Source organism: Salvelinus sp. IW2-2015, unplaced genomic scaffold (assembly GCF_002910315.2).
Source record: "Salvelinus sp. IW2-2015 unplaced genomic scaffold, ASM291031v2 Un_scaffold775, whole genome shotgun sequence".
NCBI classification, from domain to species: domain Eukaryota; kingdom Metazoa; phylum Chordata; class Actinopteri; order Salmoniformes; family Salmonidae; genus Salvelinus; species Salvelinus sp. IW2-2015.
This window is the reverse complement of record NW_019942608.1, coordinates 279,686-293,010: the sequence shown is the minus strand read 5'-3', so window position 1 is coordinate 293,010 and position 13,325 is coordinate 279,686. Positions and strand designations below refer to the sequence as shown.

Genomic DNA, 13,325 nt, shown 5'->3' with positions numbered 1-13,325 from the left:
TTTCTTTATTATTTTGGTTAGGTCAGGGTGTGCCATGGGGGATTTATGTGTTTTGTCTAGTCTAGGGGTTTTGTATGTTTATGGGGTGTTTCCTAGTCTAGGTGTTTGTATGTCTATGGTTGCCTAGATTGGTTCTCAATTAGAGGCAGCTGTTTATCATTGTCTCTGATTGGGAACCATATTTAGGCAGCCATATTCTTTAGGGATTTTGTGTGTTATTGTCTATGTATTTGTTGCTTGTGTCTGCACTTTATATATATAGCTTCACGTTCGTTTTGTTGTTTTGATTAGTTTGTTTAAGTGTTCTTCGTTTCGTTATTAATAAATAGAAAAATGTATTCGTATCACGCTGCGCCTTGGTCCTCCTCTCTTCCTCCATACAAGAACGTGACAGGTAGGTTGGTGGTAGATGAGAGGCTGTGTCCTTTGAAGAATGTCTCTGCTGGTAAATTAGATACGTTGTTGTAACGTCGTTGTGTGGTAGACGGGATACTCTGTCTGTTCTTTCCTAGCCCACGTTTGCAGCTGCTGTTGCTAACTCAACGGCTAGGAGGTATCACTTCTGTAGTGAATATGAGTTCAAAGTTCATACCATTCACAACCAAAGTTCATGCTGATGTTGGCTTAGTTCTGTAGTTGACATCTGAACCATTCTGACATCTGATCGTCATCCTAACATCCTCGGAACAGCAAGTTATTTGCCCTTTTAACGCAGAGGCTGCAGACCTCACGTACTTGGAACAGGAGGTTACATTTTCGTCAAGGCTTTAGGGAGAAGGGAGAAGGGTGAAGGGTGAAGGGAGAAGGGTGTGTCTTCATCGTTTTATAACCCATGTCTCTTCACAGGGGCGGGCCCTAACCTTATGAAAACCCAAATCTCTCATTTGGAAGCTAAAATTACATTTAATCTTTTCACCAATAATGTTATATTCAAAAATTTAAATTGAACAACAATTCCATGTGAATCCGATAACTACAATTTGCAGACTTTCCACTGTAGAGTTTATGTCATCCTATCATTGATGAGAATGTCTCAGATGACAACCGAACTGACATCATATTCATTAAGTACCACCGCATATGTTCAATTGGTCAGATTACCAGAATATAGTTAATTTCCCCCCACCTTCTGATGTTCCCAGAATCTCTATGCTAACCAAAAGATTTTCAAATGTCACATCAGTAGGGTAGAGAGAGGAAAAAGGGAGGGAGAGGTATTTATGACTGTTATAAACTTACCCCCAGGCCAACGTCATGACAATATCATGACCTCCGGGAAACATCAAAACTATGAAATAACGCATATTGAATCATGTAGTAACCAAAAAAGTGTTAAACAAATTAAAATATATTTTATATTTTAGAATCTTCAAAGTAGCCACCCTTTGCCTTGATGACTACTTTGCACACTCTTGGCAATCTCTCAACCAGCTTCACTTGGAATSCTTTTYCAACAATCTTGAAGGAGTTCCCACATATGCTGAGCACTTGTTGGCTGCTTTTCCTTCACTCTGTGGTCCAACTCATCCCAAACCATCTCATTTGGGTTGAGGTCGGGGGATTGTGGAGGCCAGGTCATCTGATGCAGCACTCCATCACTTTCCTTCTTGGTCAAATAGCCCTTACACCGCCTAGAGGTGTGTTGGGTCATTTTCCTGTTGAAAAACAAATGACAGTCCCACTAAGTGCAAACCAGATGAGATGACGTATCGCTGCAGAATGATTTGGTGGCAATGATGGTTTAGTGTGCCTTGAATTCTAAATAAATCATAGACAGTGTCTCCAGCAAAGCACCCCCACACCATCACACCTCCTCCTCYATGCTTCACAGTGGGAACCACACATGCAGAGATTTCATGTGGGTTTTCAAGCATGAACTGCTCCTTTCAAGTCCTGCCACAACATCTCAATTGGGATTAGGTCTGGACTTTGACTATGTCACGCCTGCTCCAGCTCCCCCTCTTTGGTGCTCGAGGGCACCAGGCTGCCCTTCATTACGCACACTTGTCACCATCATTACGTGTAGCTGTGAAATACTGGACTCACCTGGACTCCATTACTTTGTTGATTATATCTGTCTACTCCTCACTTTGTTCTCTGTGTCAGCATTGATGTCAATGTTTTTCCCCTGTCCAGACGCTGWTCCTGTTCTGTTCCATGTCTGTGTTTCATTAAATGTTCACTCTCTGTACCTGCTTCTCGTCTCCAGCATTGACCCTTAAAGACTAGGCCATTCCAAAACTCAACATTTGGTGCTTTTTAGCCATTTTCATGTAGACTTGTGTGTTTTGGATCATTGTCTTGCTGCATGACCCAGCTATGCTTCTGACATTGCTTCTGACATTCTCCTATAGAATTCACTGATACAGAGCAGAACTCATGGTTCCTTCTATTAAGGCAAGTTGTCCAGGTCCTGAGGCAGCAAAGCATCCCCAAACCATCACTCTAATACCACAATGCTTGACCGTTGGTATGAGGTTCTTATTGTAGAATGCAGTATTTGGTTTWTGCCAGGCATAATGGTACCCATGTCATCGAAAAAGTTTACTCAAGTTTGACAAAAAGCACCTGGAGGCACCTGGAGGATAATGAAGACTTGGAAGAATGTTCTATGGACAGGTGATTCAAAAGTATAACTTTTTGGATGACACACATTCATTCTACACACACATCACAACTGCTGCTACCAGACTCTTATTGTTATTGCTAAATAGTGCACAACACTTGCCCCCCAATCCCCCCCTTCCCCAAAACACGTGTATAGTGGACTATAAATAGTGCCTTCCTGTATTATACTTATGCTAACATATTTATTATATTCTACTGAGCCATTTACTTTATGTTCATATTCTAAGCTTTCATTATTTGTTATTGTTGTTGCATTGTTGAGAAAGAACCTGCAAGTAAGCATTTTGTTGGACGGTGTATACAGTACCATGTGTATCCTGTACATATGACTAATAAAACTTGAAACTTGATAGTATGTCAATTGACATATAAAGGAATTGAATCTACKGAACGGTACACATGATGTTATAGATAATAAAATGTTAATGATCAATTACTGATATTTACAGAATATTTCTCACAAGTATTTATATTAAATATTAATTTACATCAAATAGTATCCTTGTCATTGTCTAAGTCAACTAATTCACACATATTGGAGGTACAGCTGTCTTATTATGATGAACATTTGGTATTTTATTTAACAAAAATACAATTTGCATGTGTTAAAAACAGTAAAATGTACAATTGTTACAATTATAGTGTTGTTCAAGATTAAATTAGCATTAGCTAGCTGATATAGCATTAGCATCTACCTTGGAACACATAGAAAGGTGTACCATAATATCCAGGACCACTGAGTCTAGTCTCCAGATCTTTCACAGTCAGCGTTTGCACTTTGCCATTGTTATCAGGACCAACATACCCTGCAGACTCTGTAGTGTGACTCTTACTAACACAACAGTATGCGCTCCAGTAGTACTTAGCCACTTTTACACCATCACCTATCTGGGTGTCACCAGGCACTACACCTGTGACCACATAGGCCTTGGAGCAGGCGTTATTCAATAATTCAGCGAGGTCCTCTTCATGTACCCTCCACTGGCCCCGGTTGAAGCCTGGGTCTTGGGGCGCGGCGTTGGTCAAGGTGGAGGTGGCTRACATGGAGGAATGGGTGGAGGTGTGATGGACGGGGTAGAGGTGGCCCTTGTCGTAGCCAGATTTCTCGTAGTCTCGGTTCAAGGCCTGGTGGTCACCCCTATTGTTGGACGGGATTTGGTTCAGTCCGCTCATGCAGAGGYGACTACCACCATCGAGCTGTGAGAGTCAAGAAAAGTCATTGATTACAGGCAACACATTTTTTTAGCAGTCTGTAGATACCTTTGGCAAAGGGAAATTCACAAAGTTCGAATTTTACAGCGATTTGTGTGACATGCACGTAAAACTTAAAATACAAAATATATACCATTTGTCACGCCCTGACCTTAGAGATCCTTATTTATTCTCTATGTTTGGTTAGGTTAGGGTGTGACTCGGGTGGGAGAATCTATGTTTTCTATTTCTTTGTTGTTTTTGTCTAGTGTGGTTCCCAATCAGAGGCAGCTGTCTATCGTTGTCTCTGATTGGGGGTCATATAATAGTTGTCATTTTCCATTTGGGTTTTGTGGGGTGTTGTTTTCCGTTTAGTATCTGTGCCTGACGGAACTGTTCGCTTTCGTTTTTGTATTCGTTATTTTTGTTTGAGTGATTCTTGACAATAAAGATCATGAACACTTTCCATGCTGCGCTTTGGTTTCATTCCGACGACAGCCGTTACAGAACACCCCACCAAAAAAGGACCAAGCAGCGTGGCCAGGAGGAGCAGGGATCCTGGGCCCGGGAGAAAAGGGAGTGGAGGACATCCTGGAGCTGGGAGAAGGTAATGGCAGGGGACAAGACCCTGCCAATGAAGCAGGCGGAGGCAGCAAAAAAGGAACGGCGACGATACGAGGAGTCAAGGCAACAACGGAAGCACGAGAGGCAGCCCCCAATTTTTTGGGGGGAGTACACGGGGAAATTGGCGGAGGTAGGGTTTAGACCTGAGCCAACTCCCCATGCTTACCGTGGGGAGCGTGTGACTGGTCAGGCACCGTGTTATGCAGTGATGCGTACGGTGACTCCAGTACGCATTCATAGCCCGGTGCGCTTTGTTCCAGCTCCCCGCAGTTGCCGTGATAGAGTGGGCATTCAGCCAGGATGGATTGTGCCGGTTCAGCGCTACTGGCCTCCGGTGCGTCTCTTCGGTCCAGGATATCCTGCACCAGCTCTACGCACGGTATCCCCAGTTCCCCAGCACAGCCCAGTGCGGCCTGTTCCAGCTCCTCGCACTTGCCGTGCTACAGGGGGGATTCAGCCAGGACGCGTTGTGCCAGCTCTGCGCTCCAGACCTCCAGTGCGCCTCCATATCCTGCGCCGGCTCTACGCACTATGCCTCCAGTGCGCCTTCATAGCCCAGTGCGTCCCGTGCCAGCTCTCCACACTCACCGAGCTGGAGTGGGAATCCAGCCAGGACGTGTTGGGCCAGGCTTCCAGTACATCTCCTCAGTCCGGTGAGACCTGTTCCGGCTCCACGTATGAAGCCTCCAGTGATGATCCATGGTCCGAAGCCTCCAGTTATGATCCATGGCACGAAGCCTCCAGTGATGATCCATGGCTCGGAGCCTGTAGTGATGATCCATGGCACGAAGCCTCCAGTGATAATTCATGGCCCGGAGCCTCTAGTGATAATCCATGGCACGAAGCCTCCAGTGATGATCCATGGCCCGGCGCCTCCAGTGATGATCCATGGCACGAAGCCTCCAGTGAGTGATCCAATGGCCCGGAGCCTGTAGTGGTAATCCATGGCACGAAGCCTCCAGCAACCGTTCCCAGTCCGGAGCCCCCAGCGACGGTCCCAGTCCGGAGCCTCCAGCGACGGTCCGCACTCCGGAGCCTCCAGCGACAGTCCGTAGTCCGGAGCCTCAGCGACGATCTGCAGTTCAGAGCCCAGCAGGGGTTCCAGCAGGGTTCCGGCGACGATCTGCAGTCCGAGCCTCCAGCGGCGATCTGCAGTCCAGAGCCCCCAGCGGCGGTCTACAGTCCAGTACCTCCGGCGATGATCTATGGTCCGGAGGTCCCGGCGACGATCCCTGCACGGAGGCACTACCGAAGTGGGGGGAGCCTATAGCGGGGCGGGGTCTGCGTCCCGCACCGGAGCCCCCACCGAGAGTAGATGCCCACCCGGACCCTGCCCTATAGGTTCAGGTTTGCGGCCGGAGTCCGCACCTTTGGGGGGGGGGGGGGTACTGTCACGCCCTGACCTTAGAGATCCTTATTTACTCTCTATGTTTGGTTAGGTCAGGGTGTGACTCGGGTGGGAGAATCTATGTTTTATATTTCTTTGTTGTTTTTGCCTAGTGTGGTTCCCAATCAGAGGCAGCTGTCTATCGTTGTCTCTGATTGGGGATCATATAATAGTTGTCATTTTCCGTTTGGGTTTTGTGGGGTGTTGTTTTCCGTTTAGTATCTGTGCCTGACGGAACTGTTCGCTTTCGTTTTTGTATTCGTTATTTTTGTTTGAGTGATTCTTGACAATAAAGATYATGAACACTTTCCAYGCTGCGCKTTGGTCTCATTCCGACGACARCCSTTACACCATTGTTCTKTCTCTGTACCTTGTTGGTGAATGCACAACATACAGTATGTTTCCCAAAAATATATAGACATTAATATATAGACATTTAGGTTACACTTTACTTGAAGGGGGTACACTCAAGACATTAACACCTTCATKGGTATTGCAATTTCATTCATAACAAACTTCATAACACATTTATTCAACATCATTCATAAGGAGTTTTCAAAAAAAGAACATTCCCTTCAAGTAGATCTTTATGTATYCATAGTACAACAGACATTTACATTTTTATAACCACAGTACCCAACCCCCAAAAATAACATAAATACACGTTTTTAGCTTATCTTGGCAGRGAACATGCTGTATGCCTAGTGCTTCAGAACTCGCTCTAGGCCAGGTACTCTGTTTTCTTCAGATCCGCCTTCTCCCAGATATCGTCTAAGAAAAGTACAGAATTKAATACAATAATTCATGATGATTCTAAGGAATGTTTACCCAGTGGCATTCTACCAAATTGAGAGAATATCAGAGAGGATGTACAACAGTCACTAATCGCTAACCCTGTGCTAACTCCCAACCTTTTAAGTATGTTGACATTTATTGTCATGAAAATTGCCCTGGAGGCAGAATTGAACRATTTACGCTAGATGGGTCAGCTGCAAACTCAGAATTGGCTATGTCGTAAAATTCATGAAAACAGAAATGGGCTTTTTGGTCTTAAAATCAGATTTTATGRCTTTTATGAAAGCTAGTGACCACTCTGCAGAGCTGCCTCCAGTGCATGAGTCATCCCAATAAATGCCAACCTGMGCCTGTTACATTATTATGTGTCAGAGGGTTGGGTTCCGTGGCAGTAAAAATAAAAATGTACATTGTAAAATGGATGAATAAAGATCTAGTTTGAAAACTCCTTTTGAATGATATTGAATAAATGTGTACTGAAAGTTGTTATGGAAAATACTGCAACACTCATAAAGGTATACTGCCTTATGTACAGTATACCCACTTCAAGTAAACTGTTACAAAAATGTTAAGGTGTGAAAACAAATGTTATACATGTCAGTAAATACAATTMTGTGCCTACCTGAGGTTCGATATACCAATAGTCCTTTCGTTCAATGTCTGCAAGTTGAAGCTCGTAGGCAGAATACACAGGAATCTTATTATTGGTRTCGTAGAGTGTGGCATAGTAATATTGCACTTTATTATTATTGTCCAGGAGACACTGGCATATTTGCTGGTAGCGATTATTGTTCGTAGGATCACTGAGAACCGTAGGAGGAACATGGTTCAGAAAGAACTGACTGCATTTTACGAACGAGGTCACTTCCCCCTGGGAAAGCAGAGGAAACAACAGCAAAACAAAAACTTCACACCGGAGCCCCATGGTGAAAGACGTTTGGTCAACGCTAGTGGAGATAAAATGGTGACTGGGCTGCGGTTCTCTGGTGAGAAGTACCACAGGCTTTCCACTTACACTATATAAACAAAAGTATGTGAACACCCCTTCAAATGAGTGGATTCGGCTCTTTCAGCCACACCCATTGCTGACAGGTATCGAAAATCGAGCACACATCCATGCAATCTCCATAGACAAATATTGGCAGTAGAATGGCCTTACTGAAGAGCTCAGTGACTTTCAAAGTGGCAACGTCATAGGATGCCACCTTTCCAACAAATCAGTTGGTCAAATTTCTGCCCTGCTAGAGCAGCCATGGTGAACTATAAGTGCTGTTATTATGAATTGGAAATGTCTAGGAGCAACAACGGCTCGGCTGCGGAGTGGTAGGCCACACAAGCTCACAAAACGGGGACGCAGAGTGCTGAAGCGCGTAAAAATCATCTGTCACACACACCCGAGATCCATACTGCCTCTGGACGCAACGTCAGCACAATAACTGTTTGTCGGGAGCTTCATGAAATGGGTTTCCAAGGCCAAGCAGCCTGGAGCAGTGGAAACACGTTCTCTGGAATGATGAATCACGCTTCACCGTCTGGCAGTCCGACGGCTGAATCTAGGTTTGGCGGATGCCAGGAGAACGCTATGTGTCTGAATGCATAGTGCCAACTGTAAAGTTTGATAGAGGAGTAATAATAACGGTCTTCGGGCTAAGCCCCTTAGTTCCAGTGAATGGAAATCTTAACGCTACAGCATACAATGACATTCTAGATGATTCTGTGTTTCCACCTTTGTGGCAACAGTTTGGGAAAGGCCCTTTCTTGTTTCAGCATAACAATGCCCCGGTGCACAAAGTGAGGCCCATACAGAAATGGTTTGTCGAGATCAATGTGGACGAACTGATCAATGTGGACGAACTGACCTCAAACCAATCGAACACCTTTGGGATGAATTTGGGATGAATTGGCCGACTGGGAGCCAGGCCTAATTGCCCAATATCAGTGCCCGACCTCACTAATGCTCTTGTCGCTGAATGGGAGCAAGGCCCCGCAGCAATGTTCCAACATCTAGTGGAAAGCCTTCCCAGAAGAGTGGAGGCTGTTATAGCAGCAAAGGGGGGACCAACTCCATATTAATGCCCATGATTTTGGAATGAGATGTTCGACGAGCAGGTGTCCACATACATTTGGTCATATAGTGCATGTTTTCCTGCACATCCTGATACTGTCAAGCCTGGAAGTTCCCCAGGGTCAACATTATGGCTAAATTCCAGGCTGACTACCAGTGAGCGAAAGATTCTATGAGAAACAGTGACATACACTCCGAATTACCTAAAATGATAAATCCTATATTGGTCTTTCACAGTCAGGCCAACCAAAGCTGTACTGTGCAAATAGTCTAATAGTAGGCTTACCATTGAAACAGATAAATGAGGCTGTCAACTAAGTCAGACATTTTTCCACATTTTTTCTGGTTTCCACAAAAATGGTTAAAACTTCTTATGGCTGCAATCCCGTTAACGGGATGATATGACAACAGCCAGTGAAAGTGCAGGGCGCCAAATTCAAAACAACATAAATCTCATAATAAAAATTCCTCAGACATACATGTGTCTTATACCATTTTAAAGGTAATCTTGTTGTTAATCCCACCAAAGTGTCCGATTTCAAATATGCTTTTCAGTGAAAGCACCACAAACGATTATGTTAGGTCACCACCAAGCCACAGAATAAGCACAGCCATTTTTCCAGCCAAAGATAGAAGTCACAAAAAGCACAAATAGAGATAAAATTAATCACTAACCTTTGATGATCTTCATCAGATGACACTCATAGGACTTCATGTTACACAATACATGTATGTTTTGTTTGATAAAGTTCATATTTATATAAAAAAAATCCGAGTTTACATTGGTGTGTTACGTTCACTAGACCAATTTTGAGCTCTGGTTAAAATAAAATACATTTAGATTTTTTTGTGTGTAGTTAACCTCTAATTCAAGTGCACAGGCACCTAGCACTGTTGTTTGGTTAGCGGTGTTTGAGTTGGAGTAAAGCAAAACAATTGGCCACTGGTAGGCATAGGATACTTTGTACAGTAGCTAGTTAACATTTAATTCAGGTTTTGGAAAGCCTTCCATCTACCATAAGATGGTTAGACCTATCATTAGCGTCGTATATTTTTCCTGTTGTTTCATTGTTTGCAACCTGGACATTATACTTCATATTATGAGGTGTCTTACCTTGATTGAAAGTGGCCTATAGCCAAACTTCCACCATAGAAACATGGAAGCAATTATTTTATAAAAACTTCCTCATATGCATTTCTCCTGTTCCAGCCTATTAGTTTTCTTTCAACTTTCTTTCATTGTCTAGCAGCCAAAGGCAATATCCTAGTCACATTATCAACATATGATAGTTGTTGCATCTTTAGATCTCCCCTCTAAATTACTAACGGATATTTCCATCTTTGTCCATGAAACCACTCGCACGTGTGGTGCGCATTTTAGAACAGAGTTTCCTCCTGCAAATTCTATTTTAGAACATTCTCACAGTTCTGGGCCTACCGCAGTGTGCACATTGCTGAGCTGAAATTGTGAAGAAATAATAATTTATCAACATTTTAAACAAAACATTCTGATCTGTTCCATCAGCCTTATTAATTGATATGGCGTATACCTCTGCCGCACTACTTTCATACGCATTGTGGGGATTAAGAAGTGAGTATGCGCAATGCCCACGGAAAATATGTGATATGGGTATAAGGCTTGCGTGTACCTTCCACTACACCACTGCCGACTACATTGCAGAAGCATGCCAGATCTCACAACGCCTGGTTATGTGTTCAACAAATCAGTTAACCACATCATTATGGTATAGCTATCTGATGCCTGTCTGCTCAGTCAATGACGTGGCACACAACCCTTGGTTGATAGAATGCAACGCCTGCGATGTACTCGACCTGGAACATGTGTTCCCATCTACGTGTTCCCATCTGTACGAACCAGTACATGATGTTTATTTGCCCAGATGCTAGCACTGTATGTGGCACTGAGGACTAACTGTGGCAAAGTATTTTTGCACCCAAAAGATACCTTTTATCTCAGAAGGTTAATGATTAGCAGGGTTGCACACCCGTGTGAATGTGAACAGATTTTGTGGCAACAACACAACTGTGCCCGTGTTCTGTCCTAAGAGGGTAAACCACATCTAGATCATTAATTTACCTAATTGAAACTAGTTCTGAACATAAGGAAGCACACTATTTGTATGTTTATATACATATGTTTCATATCTACATGGCTAGAATGAAACCTGAATAATATATTTAATTTTTAAACCAAAAAAACATCCACAATCTGTCCAGAATAAATGTTGTAAATTGGCTTGGGTTTCTGATGTGATTGCTGTTTTGATGTTATGTATGCTTGCTTAAGACCAAGACAAATGACTATCACCATTATTAAAAAGCAATAAAAACATTTTTATTCTGATATTTTATTGCTTCATGTATTTCATTATTTATTCACCAGAAATGTGGTCAAAAAGTACCTTCTACGCTAAGGAGAAGATACACCATCTTTAAGCATAATCTATATTTAATAATTGAATAGGTCTGAATGGTTTGATTTTCTTGTATGTCATTCCCCCCCAAAACATATTTGATTATACAATATTAATCCAGCTGCTATATTATTGTGAAGAAAAACCAACAGCAAGACAAAAACSAAGGTACAAATCATTATAGCACATTACAACACATAGCCTGTATCTTCGTTGAGATTTCACAAAGCTTGCCATTAGTAACAATAAAAGGTCCAATCTACAATAAGAGTCCTTAATAAGTCTGCAATATCAATATCAAATCAAATCAAATTGTATTGCTCACATACACATATTTAGCAGATGTTATTGCGGGTTTAGCGAAATGCTTGTGTTCCTAGCTCCAATAGTGTAGTAATATCTAACAATTCACAACAATACACACAAATATCAAAGTAAAATAATTAAATTAAGAAAATATAAATATTMGGACGAGCAATGTCGGAGTGGCACTGACTAGAATATAGTTGATACAATATATACAGGTCATTCGGAAATTATTCAGACCCATCGACTTTTTCCACATTTAGTTACATTACAGCCTTATTCTAAAAAAGGATTCAATCTTTTCCCCCCCTTATCAATCTACACACACTACCCCATAATGACAAAGCAAAACTKKTTTTTAGACATTTTTGCWAAATAAATTWAATTAAACATCACAATTAAATAAGTATTCAGACTCTTTACTCAGTACTTTGTTGAAGTACCTTTGGCAGCGATTACAGCCTTGAGTCTTTTTGGGTTTGACGCTACAAGCTTGGCACAACTGTAGTTGGGGAGTTTCTCCCATTCTACTCTGCAGATCCTCTCAAGCTCTGTCAGGTTGRATGGGGAGCGTCGAGATGTTCGATCGGGTTCAAGTCTGGGCTCTGGCTGGGCCACTCAAGGACATTCAGAGAATTGTCTCAAAGCCACTCCTGCGTTATCTTGGCTGTGTGCTTAGGGTTGTTGTCCTGTTGGAAGGAGAACCTTCGCCCTAGTCCAACAGTTGCAAACAAGAGTTTCTATTGGACAAATTCCGGTAGGTTTATTTACATTTTGGTCTGTTTGCTTCTGTTTAAGAAACATTTTTCAACAGAATAAGCAGAATGAATACACTCCTGATCACTCTCACACACAGTACACTTTCATAGCAGCCACATACAAACAGCATCATCTCTTTGCTCTTTGTATAATTCCATCTTGCATCTACKCACTCTCCTCCTCTCACCTTTTCCCTTCGCTGGTGGACTTCAGTGCACAACAAAACAGCTGTCTGTGACCAGRTGAAAAATCTTTCCAAGCCAAACTTTCATACCATAACCGCTAACCGCTACAAACAGCCTAAATCGTTGTCACCATATTAGTTAACAGCATAGCTACTAGAACATAGCTACTAGAAGTAACACGTTAGTAAACCCGCTACATCCACGCAGTACAGTGTACAGCAGACAATGAAATCTCTCCCTCTCTCTCTCTCCCTCTCTCTCTCTCGCTCTCTCTCTCTCTCTGCTGCTTCTCCTTAATTTTTTATGAAATTAATTTGTTCAAAACTGTTCAACTTTTGTCTTTTGATCTCTTTGAGTGAACTACTCATCACATTTTATGCACAGCAGTTCTAGCTAGCTGTAGCTTATGCTTTCAATAATACATTCATTCTCTGATCCTTTGATTGGGTGGACAACATGTCAGTTCATGCTGCAAGAGCTCTGATAGGTTGGAGGAAGTCCTGGAAGGGGGTGAGAACCATGAGCCTCCTAGGTTTTGTRTTGAACTCAATGTACCCAGAGAAGTACAGAAAATAGCTGTCCTCCAGCTACACCATGGTGCTACCCCAGAGAGTGCTGTTGAGGCTACTTGTAACGATCTGGGCGTAGTGGGTGCGGAGTCAGGCGCAGGTGGCAGAAAGTTCAGGATAGCGTTTATTACGCACAGGGAAAAAATAGCTCTCGCCAAGAATACCGGGCGCACAATAACAAATGCCCAACACAATACGTACTGCCACACAGTAACACAGTGGCAAAAATAGTTAAGCCCGCACAAAGAGCAGCTTAAATAGCCCAACTAATCAACCTCAACAAGGAACAGGTGAAACTAAACAGACAAAACAAACAGAAAATGGTAAAGGGATCGGTGGCAGCTAGTAGACCGGTGACGACCGCCGAGCGCCRCCCGAACA

The 13,325-nt window shown here is 42.9% G+C and overlaps 1 protein-coding gene across 1 annotated transcript; it reads right to left on the bottom strand.

Annotated features, from left to right (window-relative positions):
• Window positions 1-3,180: 3,180 nt before the first annotated feature.
• LOC112068859 (endonuclease domain-containing 1 protein) lies at window positions 3,181-7,607 on the bottom strand. Its single transcript, XM_024136078.2, has 2 exons — window positions 7,248-7,607; window positions 3,181-3,825 (listed from the first exon to the last, which is right to left on the bottom strand). Exons 1-2 carry the CDS (start codon window positions 7,548-7,550, stop codon window positions 3,313-3,315), a joined length of 816 nt encoding a protein of 271 aa, XP_023991846.1. The 5' UTR covers window positions 7,551-7,607; the 3' UTR covers window positions 3,181-3,312.
• Between the last annotated feature and the right edge of the window lie 5,718 nt (window positions 7,608-13,325).